Raw genomic sequence first — 16,834 nt, forward strand, 5'->3', positions numbered from 1 at the left:
CATGAGTGCAGCGCTTCCTAGTGTCTGTACAGACAGAAACAGTTGGACAGTCACAACAACCTTAAATGTAAAGAGCTGTTGTGAATGAAATAATATGACAGCAGTGGTGTGGATATATTTTGCAGAGCCCAGCTGATATCAGTATCGGTGAATATTTTGTCTGTTATGATTTTTTTTTGCACAACATAATGTATGATTACCTAATTAATGGTTTAGTCTGTGAAATGTATTAAAAAATAATGGTAAAAAAAAAAAATGTAAAAAAAAATAATTCTCATCAAAATTTTACAAAGCTAGAAGATTTTTGTCCATCCGACAGTCCAAAACCCCCAGGACGCTTCATTTACTATCATAAATGACAAAGAAAAGCAGCAAATCCTCACATTTCAGAAGCTGGAACCAGCAAATGTTTGACATTTTTGCTTGAAAAATGACTGCAACTATCCAACGATTATTCAAAACACTGGCAGCTTGTTTTATTTCAGTCGGCTAATCAATTAATCAACTAATCATTGTAGCTGTAATACTGTTAACAAAGCAGTAAACCTGTGTCATCAAAGACGGGAAATCCCACAAAGTCAATCACCTGAATCCTCACAATCTAATCTTGCAAGCGCTTGCACTCTCACCAGTAATCTGACCCATCCCAGGAGTGAGTAGAGTGTCTCTCAGAGGAACACCTCACAACAAACCGTAACGTTACCATGCATTTCCTTCCTGCGTTGGTCCTTATTTAGATTCTGAGGCCATCCTTCATTCTCGCATCAATTCCAAACCAATCCTTACTAAGCAGTGCCTATCAGACCCTGATCAGTGGGGCTGCCACTTCCATCATAGACTCTCACAGATTTTATCATGCTCTCAAAATTAAATGTAGTCCAATCCATTTTTTGTCAGCCCAACAATCTATTTCTTTATTAGTTAATTATGTAATTATTGTCTGCTTTGATAAATAATAAAGAACACTCAGCTGAAATTTCTGCCATTTATTATCTGATGTGGACAGCAAATAGCTCAGTGGGTCTCCTCTCCTCTCCCCTCCTCCCCTCCCCTCCCTTTGGTCATCCTGACACCTGAAATATTTTATGGACGCATTGTATTTGCCCATATGGCCGTGTACATGAAAACACACCGCTCTCACATCGCCTCCCCCCTCTGCGCACACACCTGTCACTTTTAAAAGTGAAACACACAAAGTTAAAGGTCAGTGCCAGCTCAAGGTTATCTCTCTCCCCCGAGAGCCCTTTCAAGTGGACACACACACTCACGCAGAGACCAAGACATGACACTACAACAAGCAGGCTTGGACAGGCTATGAAAGGATCGATGAATAATTTAACCCCTAACATCATATTTCCCCTGGCAGTAATGTATACAGAAGGGCTTGCATGCGATGTGTGTGTGAGCAGATACTCGTGAGGTGTCTATCCACTTTCATGTGTGTGCCCTATATGCTGAGAGGTGGCTATTTCAGCAGTGTAATGTGATGTGTGGGAGTATTATCAGAGCTGTAGGTATGATAGACATGCAGCCCTAGAGCTGACTTCCTGGAATTGCATTTTGTTGGCCGTCTCCAATATGAGACCTGTCACCTCGCTCCCTCCAGGCCATGCAAACTGTGATTGAGGCATTTCTGTGAGGTGTCACTATCAAGGGTGCGTGCTTGTGCGGGTTTTTGTGTTTCTGTCTATCTCCTTGTGCGCGACGGGTAATAGGCTGGTTTTCATGCCGATGAAGAGTTTTACACAATTCACACCCTCTCATCCTCTTGCTGTCACTCTTTTCCTCTTCTCTTCGTTCATTTCAGTGTTTTTTCTGTCCTTCCTCACTCCTCCCTTCCTTCCATCCATTTCTTACCTCTCTCCTCTCCACCCATCCTCACCTCCTGTGCCCTCCTACTCCTCCCCTCGCCCTGTCAACGCTGTCATAGCTTGGGGAGCCCTTCAGTGTATTACAGACCTCTCACCACTAGTTCTCTTTATGGCACTTTCTCTTTTTAAATTCAATCAGGCTTCAATGGAGCCCCCAGAACCATTTCAATTTACTACCTGGACGCCACAGGATGGAAAGTCCTATGCTAACATAAAGGTCTAAATGGAATGGAGGGCGAAGAGAGAGAGAGAGAGAGAAGAGGGATGGAGGAAAGGTTTGGCAAGGAGGGGAGGAGGGTGTGTGTGTGTGTACTGAAACGGTGCCACGGAGAGATAACAGCAATGGAGTGGTAAAAATAGAGAGAGGCAGGGGAATTAGGGGAAATAGGGGTGAGAGAGAAAGATGAGGGAGAGGGAAGAGTCTGAAGCATTACAGGGGATAAGAGACCAGAGATGACAGCGGAGGAGAGAGAAAAAGGCGAAAAGAAGGGTGGGAGATAGGGCGGGGGGGGGGATAACGGACGTACAGTAAGGAGAGGAGGTGATAAATATAAAGTGTTTTTGTAATCAGAGGAGAATGTGATGTGAAACGGCTCCTGTACTGTAGAAACCTGTTTGGAGGAATGCATCAACCTTTTGACGTCTGTGATACTATGTAGTGCTGGTTTACTATGCTGGCTGGGAGGTGTGAGGAAAATACAGTATATAACACACATATCTGAATGGGAATGTTATATTAAACTATTTCTGTCATTGGTGCAAAATCGTTTATATATAACCCAGCAGGAGCACATTCCTTCACCTGTGGCCATTGTGTTTTGGAGAAAAAAATCAAAACCATCACCATTTCCTCACAACAATCCTTTTGACCTCGACTTGCCCGTTTTCTTCAGGGCAACTCTCCATTCACTCTCCCCTCTGGGCCAAAATAGACTCCTCATGTCCATCTTTGCTGCTGGCACTTTGTGTGTTGTGCACAGGTTAAGTGTTTTTCTCAGTAGTTTTTCGGGCGAATTGAAAAGTGCTTTCACACTTAGCTCTCCCAGGGATAGTTGCCATTTCAGTCTTGCTGAGTCACTCACTGAACCATGAGTGTCCTTCACTGGCTCAAAAAGACTATATCATCACCATCAACTCTGATTAGAAAAGAACATAATGTTTGCGTCTGTGTGTCAGTGTTTACGAAGGTTAGAAAAGATGGACCTAGTGCTCATTTAGTCATTTTGGCTCCCATGTTGCCCTCATACTACTTTATAATTTACTACTTGAAAAGTTGGACGTGTGCGCAAACTTTTCCAAAGGCAGAAAATATGAACCAATGCCAGCTTAGCACTGGCAAATATATTTTTACTTGTTTCTTTCCTCTCTGGCTCTGTGTTACAGCAGCTATATCATAATGTACTGTAGATAGTTGCTTTAATTAGGCCCACATCCTCCCTCTCATTCTTCATCTTTTGACCTGAAGTGCTTTAGCTCATGCTGAAACTGAGAAGTAACTCATAGAGAGAAATGTTAGGCACACAGGAAAGGGTTCACCTTGATACTTCTCTGGGTGCCAAGACTTAAAGAAAAAAAGTAAGATGTTAAAGCAGTTTTGATTTATTAGGATCTCTTTTCACCTGACTGGGCTATTCTTCAGAGAATCCTCAAACATAAAAACATCACTTTAATAGTTACGAACTGAAACAAACACTGTTTGTACAAGTAGAATGTTAAATTTCCACAATTAGCGCCACAAATTGTGCATCTCACAAAATGACTTTTAAATCATTAAAAACAACGGATTACCAAAATTAAAATCCTGCACCTTATGTATTATATCATCATTTACTTCATATTTCTTTTGACTGATGGACATTAAAAAGATGCAACAAAAAATCTTTTAACTTGTAATATTTTTTCTATTCATTAGCTGTTTCCCTGGTGGTGTCAGGTAGTTTATTCCACCTTTGACCAGCCTTATAAGTTGTGTTTGTGGGCCCAAACCAGAGTTCAGTCTTAGACCACTTTATTTCTGTGGCCTTCGTTTGTTTTGACAGGCCTCTTTTGGACTAGACCAAACTGCATAAGTAAAGACACCCTGTTGTGGTTACTGTTTGTATCAGAATAGGAGTCACTTTAAGTTTAATTAAGACCTGCTTCCTGTATTCTGCTCAATCAGCTTTGTATTTTTTTTTTTTTACTTCCTGTCTTACTTTAATAAAGCAGTCCCCTTCCCCCTGTTTCTTTAAATGTCACCTGTGGGAGGCCACTTAATGCTTGGCTTGTTAATCAGACTTGTTTTTATAAGGAGGAGATGAACACTTAAATACTTAAGCATTGAGCAGAGTAAAATCAGACGAGGTACAGTATTTATCTGCACCTGCCTATCTGACTAGAGATTAGCGTGTGTGTGTGTGTTTGTGTGTCTGAACTGAGCAATTGGTGCCTGTTATTAAGAAAATAGGCATTTAAAGGCACCCCACAGACACACACACACATACACACCATGGGAGCAGCCATGAACAGTGCCGTCACCTGCCTCTCTGTCTGTATCGACATTGTACAGTGTGCACAATAGGAGTAATTTAGGCCCAGTAGCCTCCCATTGTGACATTGAGGCATCTTTGCCACTCTGTAGTCTTAATGGCTCAGTGAGCGAGATGAACCTCCCACAGCCCCTCTCCATTCATAGGATAGTAAAAAAAGAGAAGACAAAAAATTGCAACAGTTAGCCGACCATTAAAAGTGAATGGGAAATGTGCTCTACGTTCCACAATACTTAATTTTAAATGGAAATAACAAGTCTTTATACAACGGTAGATGCGTCAGGTTTTTAAATAATACGACTGCTTTCTTTTTTGAACTATTAATGATTAATTAATGATAGATCTTAAAGCATTTAACAATAAGATGATTTAGGGCTTCATATTAAGCAGCATGTAATTGTCTCCACTGTTTGATGCTGCTTTTCCTTATTATAACTGATCTTCACCACCCATTTATAGACTCATTAGTAAAGCTGCGAGTCCATTCTTATTCCAAAAAATCTTAGTATTTACCATTCGGCTGACAGCGGAGAGAGCCCATTATATATAATTCAGACTTCAGTGACAAACCTTCAGAAATAAAAAGATGTGGTCCAGTGAAGATTTAAAAGCTGATGTGAATGGGAATGAACCAGCAGCGGACAGGTTTGTACCCCTGCTGCTATGATTCCCTTGCCTTAGGCGACGCGCCAGGGAAGGTGTGTGTCTTTGAAACCAAGTTTTAGCGGAGTGGGGGATTTTTGCAAGTGCTGGATAAATCCATCACCAACAACTGTGAGTGTAATAATTAAAACATGGCCTGTAGACAACGATTCAGACTAAAATTCACTGGCATGCTATTATCACCGAGCAGGCCAACTAAAATAGAATTTACTATAATAATAATGCCTCAGCGTGACAGAACTGACTACATGATTTTTTTTTACATCACCTCTGGACTTGAGTTGACACAAATAACCCCAATGCTCCCAAATAGGCAGGAAAAAAATCCATGTTGAGAATTCCTGCAACCAAACTGGTGATGGCTGAATGCCTTATGTGGCAGTTTTAAGATTAATAATAAAGGCAGCATCTATCTTTGCACATCAGTACTTCATATCTGTACTGTATTAACCGAATATACCTTGACTACATCACTCTAAGACTGACGAGAGAGATAGTCTTGGGTTGAGTAAGAGAGAGATAAAGAGATGGAGGGTGAAGAGTGCGCCGTAGGAAGATGGAGGAGTAGGCCAGCAGCAGCGCTTAGGTGGTGATTTGTCTTTGAGGCTCTGTGGTGTTGGTGTTGGCAGCGTCAGCTAAACAAGGCCATCTCATTTCCTGTTGTCTGCAGGAAGCAGCTGTCTGCTACCGCTACTGCTGCTGCTGCTACTACTCAGAGCCCCTGGTCATCAATCTCCCCTGTTTTAATTGGTCTGCACCACACTGCGACAGGCCAACACACACACACACACACACACACACACACACACACACACACACACACACACACACACATACAGACACACACACACACTGACAGAAATAGGTGCAGACATAAATGTGCATGCAAGCAAGACACGTGTGGATGCACACACACACGCACACACAGACTGAACATCTGTAGGAAATATACACCTGCTTACCTCTGTCACACGCAGATAACCACTAATGAACATCGCACACATTTTCATACATCAGACTTGGCTTGAGCATTTCTGCTTATAATACATACTGAGCCTACATGTTCACTAAATGCATAGTGAAGTGCATACAGCATTCTTGATCATGATCATGTCTGTTTTCATGAATATTTTTACAGTCCTGTAGATGTATTGTAATGACAACAGGTCTACTGTAGAGGAAAAACGAGAGATTTAAATATTAATACTGCCTTTCTGTATTTCTGTAACTTTGTACATCTTCATTTTAATTTCTGTATTTGAACAAGTCAAACTCTCAGCAGAACATCCAAGATACAAACTGTTCTCTGGCTGTTTGTACTAAAACCCTCTGAGGACACGATGGCAGCACCCACAGTGATTTTACTGGGATTAGCAGATTTGCAGCTGTAAGCCTTACATTCATATACAACTCCGGTTGTAATAGGCCTTTTTCACACAATTTGACCACGGTATAGTATGAATATGAAAACAGTATATACATAATAACAGTGGCTCCTGTGTAGCCTTGACAGTTTGTGTTGCAGTGAGCCAGCATGCACAATGCCAGGATGGAAGCTGCTAAATGGAACCCGACCATCATTAATAATGTTTTTTTTGGACCTGTAGCATGACGTGTCAAAGTTTCTGTGATGAAGGCCTTTTTCGCAAGCAATGATTTCATAAACCAGTTCGGCTGGTCGCTAATTCATTAATCAGCTCCAAAAACTTACAATCAATACTCACCCAAATCCCACTCGAATAGCCATACCTAATTTATGTTTTTTTGCTAGATTTTATACTTTAAGTACTGAGGAGGCCCAGGTGTCCCTAAGGAGGATCCATATAGTCCAACAAAGTTCCCACAAAAATGAAAATTCAGGGATTATCTACTCACCCTTATGCAGATGGAAAGTTGGGTGAAGTTTCGTAGTCCACAAAACATTTGTGGAGCTTCACAGCAAAACAGCATTGCAGTGTTCTCCTGAACATCTGAAGTAGATGGGGACTTGTTTTAAAATGTAAAAACTGAAGAAAAAAAATTAAACATTAAATGGCTCTCTACAGCTCAACTTGCATAATCCAAGTTTTCGGAAGCCCCAGGATCCCAAATTGATTTGAAAATATGTTATTTACACCCTTTTTCAAGCCTAAATCTTTGCTGTCGCTGCTAAGCTAAAAGCGCTTATGCCTTCTGAAATGGGTGAATTTCCAAATGAATTTGGGATCTCAGGGGTTCTAGTGACTTGGATTTTGCAGGACGAGCTCTATGGAGCTATTTTATGTTTTAATTTTCATTTGTTTGTATACTTTTTAAAACCAGTCCCCATCTACTTCAGTTGTTGTTGTGAGAATGCTGCAACGTTGTTTTGCTGTTTAACTCCAGAATTTTTTTGTGGAGTATAAAACTTCACCTGACTTTCCATCAGCCTCAGGGTGAGTAGATAATGACTGAATTTTCATTTTTGGCTGAGCTTATCCTTTAAGGAATAGTGTGCTGATATTTCATCTCAAGACAGAAGCTTTTGGATTAATATCGGGATCACAAGTTTAATTTTGCTCATGCCTCTATACCTGTCTTTGGTAGAAACCTGTTTAAGTATCTTGTCACATCCTACAAAAACACTTTTATAAGTGCTAACTCACACAAAAATTGAAGTCTGTAGCCACGTTTCTATTTAATTGGGGAGCTTTGGCAAAGCCTTCGGGAAGCCTTTCTCTAATGATCTAAAAATATTTCTTTTTCATTTAAATGTGCACTGCTGATCTCTTCTTTTTCTTTATGTGTGCTGAGGTCAAGTTGAAATAATGGGGGGGAAAATAACTGATGGTTTATCTCACAGTGACAGTCCATTCTGTATGTTATCCATTGTGGTCTATACAGAGTCTATGTTCGGTTACAGCAGGATGGACCTCTGTTTTATATCCTATTAGCCTCGCTCTCCCAAGGTAAGGTCCTGATTATGAAGCCCATTTACACCTGCTGCTGTAAGCATGTGGACACACACCACACACACACACACACACACACACCATAATTTACATAATGCATTTTTGCACCTTCCCATCGCCTTCCTCTCTTTCTCTTTTGTTCTCTTAAACAAACACACACTCATGCCCCCCTTACTCCTGCAAACACACGCACACGCACACACACACACACACACACACACACACACATACACACACCCACACACACACATGCTCTCACACATGTGCAAACACACCGAAAGCCTTCAGCGTACGTGATGCAGCATGAGGGGCAAGGGCAGGGTATAAACAGCAGGGAGTCTGGCACAGACGTAGGCGGTGTGTGGGAAGACCATATGCATTTCACCAGGCACTGATGAAAACACGCTCGTACACTTAATCACACACAGTGTTGTCACATGAAAAAAACCCAATATATTCACCCATCTCTTTCTTTGTGTCTTTGTCTTTGTCTTTCTCTTTCTTGCTCACACACACATACACATACAGCAAATCCTGTACAGGTTTCAGATGGTACACACCAACTGGAATCTTAATTCTTCCTCAAAACCGTTTGTGATTGGGGAAAAAAAAAACTTCAGTCAACTGGTCTTGCAGTGTGAGCAAGTGGAAAAAGCTGACACAGTGCCATCCAGTGGTGGTGGTGGTAATTGAAACATGTACCTGAGAAGTATATTTTTAAGCAATACATTTCGTGGCTAACAAAGGTGTTCTGGATCAAGCCTTTGGTTGTACAAAATGTCATTTTCCCTCATCCATCTTTTCAATTTTCTTCTTCTTTAATGCAGTTCTAAACCATTTGCTTTGAAACCTCTTGAGTAGGTCTTTATATTCTCGGGTGTGACTTCATTAATTTCACACCGCTGTAGAAATAAGTAAGTAGTGTGTATTGGAGTGTGTAATATTCCCTGAGAATCAATATTGAATGTGCAGTTGGATAACAATTAAAAGCTGCCGTTAGAGCAGTTATTGTCTCATCCATTGGAATAAAAGCTAACGTTGGTTGTGCCATAAAAAGCCATAAAGTGTCACCATCCATTACAATCCTCTTATGACTCTGGAATCGTCCCGAAATGACTGGGTAGTGCTGCGGGTAAGAATAATCGCATATAGATAAGTGCTTTCGAGTGTCATTGGATGTGGTGTATTGATGTATTGACATGTGGCTTTACATTTTTATGTCAGTCTATGAGTGTGAGTGTGTGCGTGCGTGTGTTCGTGTGACAAAGACAGACTGCACTCACTCTCTCCCTCTTTCTCTCTCGGTTGGCAGAGGTTCCGCGTGTCCTGTCCTTGGCGTGTGACAGGTCTTTACAGAACAAGCCTTCCTCTCTGGGCGGCGAAATCAGAATTCACCATAGCTGATGGGTTCGTGCCTGGGGGGAATTCTGGGAGATTTAAAAATGCTGACTCTCTAATCGATCTTAGCACACTCTTATTCTGCTGTCTTTCTTAAATCTTTGTCTTTATCCCATTCCTCTTTCGGCATCATTACGCCGCCGCTGCAGATAGAGATGGATGATGGGATCCCAACCCTTTCCATTTAAAGAAGCATTTGTTACCTTAGGTTTAGTTCCCAGTGGGAAACGAATTCCGAGCTGCTGCTATGAAACATCTTTGTGCCTGTCTGTTCTCATTTGTTTCAGCTATTGAAAAAAAATCAAACCTTGGCTTTCTCTGAATAATCAGAGCCATTAAGATGCAGTGGGTTCGCTCATTAGCTAAATCCCTGTTGGTATAAATACATTATGCCATCTAGGAAAGTTATTTCTTGATGTACATACACATAGGGCATGGCATCTACAATTATCCAGCTCCAGACCCAAGGCTCTGACATCTGTTTTCAAATGACAGATAATTACATGCTGTCAAGTGCAATCATCAGCAGTGTTGCTGCTAAGAAACTGGGGACTGGAGTGGGACTGGTGCAGCTATGTTGGTTCCAGTGGAGACAACGCACCCTGAAGGGAGCACAGAGATGCTACGGCAAACTCTCTCTGAATTTGAATATGAGTCTGGGTGCGTAAGAGTGACTGTGCATATTCATTTAAGAGTGTGTGTGATGAGTTCCTGGCACATGTGAGACTAGTAGTGAGTGGATGGACAAGTAAAGGTGAAGTCAGTCTATAGTCTTCTAGATGGACAAATTAATTTGTTTTGTATTTTGTATCTGCCTTGTCTGAGCAGTTGTTGAGCCTCGAAAAATAACAATCTTCTGGGGATCAATCCCTAAAACCTTGACATAGCAACAGGAAGAGTGGTACTCAGAAACACGTTATACCTAACCACCAATTTTATACAATCTGTCATCTTCTAAAGATGCTTTCATAAATTAGAACCTTTTAAAAAAAGTGTAAATTGTGTCTATTTTTTAATCCGAAAGGTCAATAACCTAGAAGGATTAACCATTTCTGTGTCAACTAGCAATCTTTGTCATTATGGATTAATCTGCCAATTATATATGATTGATTTTGATTTGTTTTGTCAGTGGATTAAAGTCAAGAATAAATTAAAAATGCCTTTTTAACCTTTTTATATCACATCCCTAGCCATATTGTGCACCTGGTGAACAACAACAGACAGATTGGGCAGAAATGTTAGAAAAAATACTTAAACGATTACATCGATAACCAAAACATTTCCCAAATTAGACGAAACCTCCATCATGTCAAGCATCTGCTTTTCTTTAATACCGTTGAGCATTGTTTATTAGCTGATTATTTATGTATTTATTGTAACTGATCAGTAGCAGTCACTAAATCAATTTGCACCAGCGTTACAAACTCCCTCTTGATCTTCTTGTCCTTTTTAAACATATAATTCTAACTCTCTTCTTGTAACTGACGCCTACTATCACAACATTTCCTGCGTGCCAGTCTGTATAAATGTCTGCCACGGAATTTTCGGCCAACTGGAGGTTCTGTGTGTGTGAGGGTAGATAAGCAGATTATTTAAGGTTATTAAGATTTCACACACTGGGGCGAGTCTACACAGTGTAGTCGCTGCTGCGTCTCTGCAGCGCCTCCACCACATCTCCTTAGCGACTTGGCTGACACCTCCACCACGTACAGCTGCCATATGGTTGACTGGTGTGTTTTGCTGTCACCTGGCAATGAAACCGACATTGTTAATGTCACATCACGTCCAATTATAACAGCCTCATAAGCTGAAGCGGACACAATTAGTGAATTCTTGTGGTTCTGAAAGGATTGAAAGCATTCTTCAAATGAGTGGTGTTTTTTCAAGTAAATGAAGGCTATTTAAGGAAGCATGCATGCAATTTATGGATTTTTCTACCATTAGATTGGCTTTTATGTAGTATAAAGTGAAGTGGGTAAAGCCTTTACTACTGTACAGGGACATTTAATCCAGCAACAAAAAACAGCACTTGAAAGATGTTACCGGCTTTTGCAAATGCAAAGAGACGTGCTCAAAGAAAATAACTTTTTGGTAATATAGAGGAACTCCAGCCAGAGAAGCCTGGTCTCTTCTCTGAAATATCGAGCAGTAGCTCATGATAACTGGTGAAATGATGTCAATTTAGAGCAATGTAAAGTCAAGCTCAGTTGTAGCCCCGAGACATCAAATGAGTCTAGCTGTCATTTTTCGGTGAGAGGTCAGGCTGTCTCACCATGTTTCTGTGTAGGAGGTTTGGCTCCGAGTACGGGTTTCTGCAAATGGCCTTGTACTGCCTGCAAAGATAGCGCTCTTCTGAGTTTTTGTGATTCATTTGCAGTTGAGAGAACTTGATGGCTTTTGACTGCGTGTGTACATTAACTTGTTTGGTGTCATTTGTTATCATCAGCATCATCTTCACCAGAAGCTGTTTTTCTCCATGCAGTATGTCAGCGAGGTAGACATTTTGAGGATGCGGTTGTGGTGATAATGAGCTGAGAGAGAATTTCTTTTCTGGATCCATTTGGAAATGTTTAAGCTCCGCTCTGCTCTGCCCCGTGTTATTTATCCATTTGCATTTTCTCCCTCCTCACGACTTTATATTCCAAATTATTTCTTGAGTCTTGTCACAAAACATTCTGTTTAATGCATGTTTGTGTCTTGCTCAGTAAACTTATACTCTTAATGTGAACACTTAGGGGACACGTGCCTCGACAGTGCTTTTAGTCCGGTTACTGCGGCTAAACTTCCCTTGCAACACCCATGGGCTCCGTATCCTTGTGAAGCGGCCTGAGGCTCGGCTCCAGATGGCCGTCTGGATACACAAAGCCGTTTTACTGCCTCGTCCCTGCAACATTACTCAAACGTTATCACCCCTGCCTACAAAAATCCATCTGCTCACACACGCTAACTTGAAGATCCATCATCTTGACACTTGTATTGAAACAATGACAATAATGACAGCTCGAGATGGATCTCAGAACAACACGATGCACGCTTAAACTGGCAACTTTTGTCCTAAGATCGATTCTTGGAAATGAAGTTGTCAGCAGAAATTTTATTTTTCTTGTAAAGGAGGAGCGTTTAAGTTGTGCTCTCTACATATTTATGCACAAAAGCTGTATATCTGGCCCCCATTGTTTTGCAAGCTTGACGGTTTTAATGAGGCCACAGAAGAGTTTCTCCTACTTAACTTTCTGTTGTGGTGGAGTGTCAGCGGGGATCAATGAAGGATTTAGAATAGGTTTAGTTTCCTCGCTCACTCTGTCTTTCTCTTGCTCACTCAGAAACACAAGTATGCACGAACCCATGCACACGCACGCACACACTCTTGCTGACTAATTGGGTACATATGCTGAGTAGTGTGATCTTGCAGCTTGTGCTCCGTGTGTTTTTATGTGTGCCTGTGCATGCACCTGTTTGTATGTTTAAGCATGCTTAACTTAAGCTAATCAATCATCGACATCCACTGATCTATAGTCCCTGCATAGACTGTGTACCCCTGGTTGTCTGCAGTGCTGCCGCCTCTTGGTTCCGACTCCCTGTTTCCAAGCAATGGAGTTTTCTCCTGCTTTTTACAAATGGCTTTGTCCATCCAAATCACCATCTAGAGTCATCTTTGTAGCCTCACTCTGGATTTATTTGTAGTTTCTGTCCACCCTTTTTCATGATTTTCTCACATAAAACATTTTTCTTTGTACTCTTACTGTCAGTCTCTCGCTTTTCTTAAGTTAGGGTCATATATATTACAAGTCTTGTAGGTCAAAGAATTCTTTTATGACGAGTTTGATTTATTTGTGCATTTATATGTGCTGAGCGCTTGAGGAAGCACTCACTCTTGCATGTTTTGCCCTGTGGTGTGTGTGAGACTAGGCCAGTGACCAATGATTCCCTGACAAACGAGGTGTGCATGTGCCTCCACCAACCCATACATTACTGTCTGACCCTATCTGACCAACCAGGATCCAGCTTTCTGGGAGAAATCAGGGGGCATGCATAGTTAAGCTCTGATTGTTTTATATCATAAGTGCTGTAAATAGCTTCTGTATTTGAAGCTTAAATTGTATTAAATCATTAGGTTTTCTCTACACTTTCAGTACTGTTGCACACAGTCACATCTGAGAGTTGCCTGGTATAACTAAAGTCTTGCACTAATGGCCCCAAGCAGCTCCACTGGAGCCCTTTTGGGTTAACTATCTTGCTCAAAGGCGCCTTGAGAGTCACAAAGCTTTCCAAAATGACTTCCCATGGCAGATTTTACCCTCCCAGTCGATGTTGGACTCACTGATGCAAAGTGACTGTGTTGCTGGTCACAAGCCTGTGTCTCATTGCTCCTGTGATAATGTTTCAAACACTTTGGTGGTGAATTAGCCTCCGTTCACAGGTGGGGTTAAGTCCTAGCTGTGCTAATGTTTGTTTATCTTGACTGTTCTGCACAGGTTCATTCAGGAGATAGAGATGAACATGGGGCCAGGCCAGGCCAAGCAGTGCCAGCTCCGAGCCTTCCTCACTTACTACATCAATGACCTCTTCCTCAACCAGGTTAGTGAAATGAAATGTATGCCTTTTATACTGTCTGACAGAGAAGCATACCAGCACTCACAGCGATGCTTTAGTTGAACGCTGGAACTTTCCCAGAAAAAAACATTTTTCATAATAAAAATCTCAGCTGTGAGATACTGGTAACACTAAGTAACAAGTCACAGTCTGTTTGTGTTATTTAATAGCTGGAACCTTTCCTGTTATATTAGATTAGAACATTTCCACTGATGCAATTATTGGGCTTGTAGTCTTGAAAGTCAATTAGCCTAAATGTTGTACTGTACAGCACAATTCTTTATAAAATAAAAATAAATGACTCTCAAAAACGATATAATGAATTAACACAATGGCATAGTGCTGGTAAAATATTTCTGCATAATTTTAAACACCTCTTTCTCATCTCTTCATGTGCTGATTTCTTTGGTTTTAAAGCTTCTTTAGTGTGAAGCGTTTAGACAGTACAACTATTTATTTGTTTTAACAATGTGTTTTATCCAGAATTTTTTACACAAAATATTAGAAATTGCTTTGAACTGTGTTGACTTTTGTTTACGCATTTTAAAAAAATAATTGTTAAATCAATTCAAAAACACATTGAAAAATAGAAAAATACACACACAAAAAAAATATTCTAGCTTTATTCTTTTAATGTGACTCAGATATGACAACTTTTCTTCAAACTGTTAGGTGCGAACAGAGATCAACAAGGAAATTGAGTCAGTGAGTAAGGCAGCTGACCCATTGAAGATCCTTGCCAGCGCTGATACCATGAAGGTCCTGGGAGTCCAGAGACCCCTGCTGCAGGTGAGGAACATCATCAACATCTACTGTATATTCTCAAAACACTGTGTAGGACAAAATACACATCGTACTGTATGCAGTTAGAAAACAAACAACCTGTTTGTTCGGCACCGTTTCCCCTTTGTATCCCTGCCCAATGGAGGAGGGCTCTCTTGAGTACAATCACCACCTTCCCTGTGATCTCAGTTGGTTCAGGGGCACACACACTTAGACACACGAACACTTTGGCCCTCTCTGTTTCACTCTCAGATCATCATACCCACCCTGCCATCTATCTCACAAGATCATAATTGCAGTTGAAATAGTGCTTGATCTTTGAGTTTATAGCCGTTGCTAACTGGTGGTTATATACACACACACACACTTACGCACCAACTCTTGTATCTACCACTCACTGCCTCCTAGGGCCGTTTTCTACAGAAAGCAAGTCTGTGATTACGATGGCTGAACTAGCCAGAGAAGTAGAGGGTTTTTGGCTCAAATTCACTCTGCAGCCATACATGACACACACACCATGAGTGTATCACTGCATGACCACACAAGCAGCAAGGATGTGCTTGTCTTTCCTCTGGTCTTACCCTCCCCTACAGTGCCCGGTAAAAAGAAAAACATGGAAGTCCCTCTCCAGAACCAGTGCTTGGATTGTCTGGTGTGGGCTACTGTAGAAACATGGCAGACTCCATGAAAGAGTACTCACTCCCTCTGTAGATATAAAGGGCTCACTCTAAGGTAAAGAAAAAACAAAGGTTCTTAGTTTCAGGTGATTATACACAAATGAAAACATATTTATGAATATTATATATTTCATTTCTGCCAATATATACCCCTAAATCCTACACACTGGACCTTTTCAGTATACATTTGTCTATGTATGTGTCCTTGTTAGAGCTATTTCTTTCACTAGTTCCCTTGAAAATTGTCGATTCACTCACATAAAAAACATTTCCTGCCTTACTTCTAATGGTATTTTGCAAAGCAGATGTTGTTTTTTGAGTCGTGATGTTTTGAGATATCTACCTCTACAAATTTATTCTGCCACTGCAGTACAACAGAGATAAAATGGAATTTCATTTGTGCTGCTAAAAATTAATTTTATTTATTTATTTATTTTTTCAGAGAAACAGTCCAAATTAAAACTAATCTATGAACTGGAAATGTTAACCAAAAAATTAACTGATAGTGACTGCCTCATTAACTGCACCACATTTAACCACAGGCTCATCTTGCTGATTTTGGCAGCCTTTCCTATTCAAAACAGGCTCATGGCAGGTTGAAGATTACAGCAGTGCCAAAGTCAAGATCCAGACAGTTGGCAGGATTTTTCTATGTCTCAGCTGTCAGATATTCTGATGTTTGGTGGAGTATGGCTCTCCGTGTCGACAGTATTGTAAAAGAGTACGTTTCTCACGCACACATATTTTTTTGACAGGTCTGTGTGTGATGTGTGTGCGTTTGTCTTTGTCCACGCGGTTGTCAAGGAAGACAGTGTCCCAGAGAGGTAGTTTTGTTTGTGCTGTGGGTGTTTGTGTGGCATTCCTTGGATATGTGTGTGTCAGTGTGTGTGTTTGCTTCTGTCAGAGCCTTCCCGTCTGTGTGCCTGGTTCTCTCACAGGGAGGGAACAGCGGTGGCAGATCATTACAGAGAGAGAGACCGTGGGCGTTTGGAGTTCAGCGGGGTTTGTTTACGGCTCGGGCCCCTCCTTAACGAGGAGTGCAGCATCTTGCTAATTATGCTGCTGTGGCTAATGAGCCTTTCTGCTGATAGTGAGGAGTGCAATAAAACACTCCTTTTGTTTGGGCTTTTTGCCTTTTTAATTGGGCTAAATAAAAGAGCCTTCCGCTCTTCTTCTCCTGCCATTCACATTCGAGGGTCAGGATGGCATTCGTGTGTGTTTTTCGTACTTTTTCATGTGTGTATTTGTATTCATGTGGGTCTGTTTTGCTACCTGTGCGTAGTTGTGTTTTTGGTCTCCAATTTGAGAGCCTTCCCACTGCTTTCTTTCATGGCCTTCATCTACTGTGTCACTGTTATGAGAGACTCTTTTCTTCATTGCGTTGTTTTTAT

General features: G+C 41.1%; 1 protein-coding gene across 1 annotated transcript in view; it reads left to right on the forward strand.

Moving 5' to 3' along the window:
* The window catches only part of exoc4 (exocyst complex component 4), a 117,384-nt gene that overhangs the window by 60,928 nt on the left and 39,622 nt on the right, over nucleotides 1-16,834 (forward strand). The window contains exons 12-13 of the mRNA XM_073480568.1: nucleotides 13,866-13,968; nucleotides 14,656-14,772. Of these exons, the coding sequence (XP_073336669.1) occupies nucleotides 13,866-13,968; nucleotides 14,656-14,772 (220 nt within the window). The remainder of the gene's footprint in view (nucleotides 1-13,865; nucleotides 13,969-14,655; nucleotides 14,773-16,834) is intronic.

This window comes from Pagrus major, chromosome 14, assembly GCF_040436345.1.
Source record: "Pagrus major chromosome 14, Pma_NU_1.0".
Taxonomy (NCBI): Eukaryota; Metazoa; Chordata; class Actinopteri; order Spariformes; family Sparidae; genus Pagrus; species Pagrus major.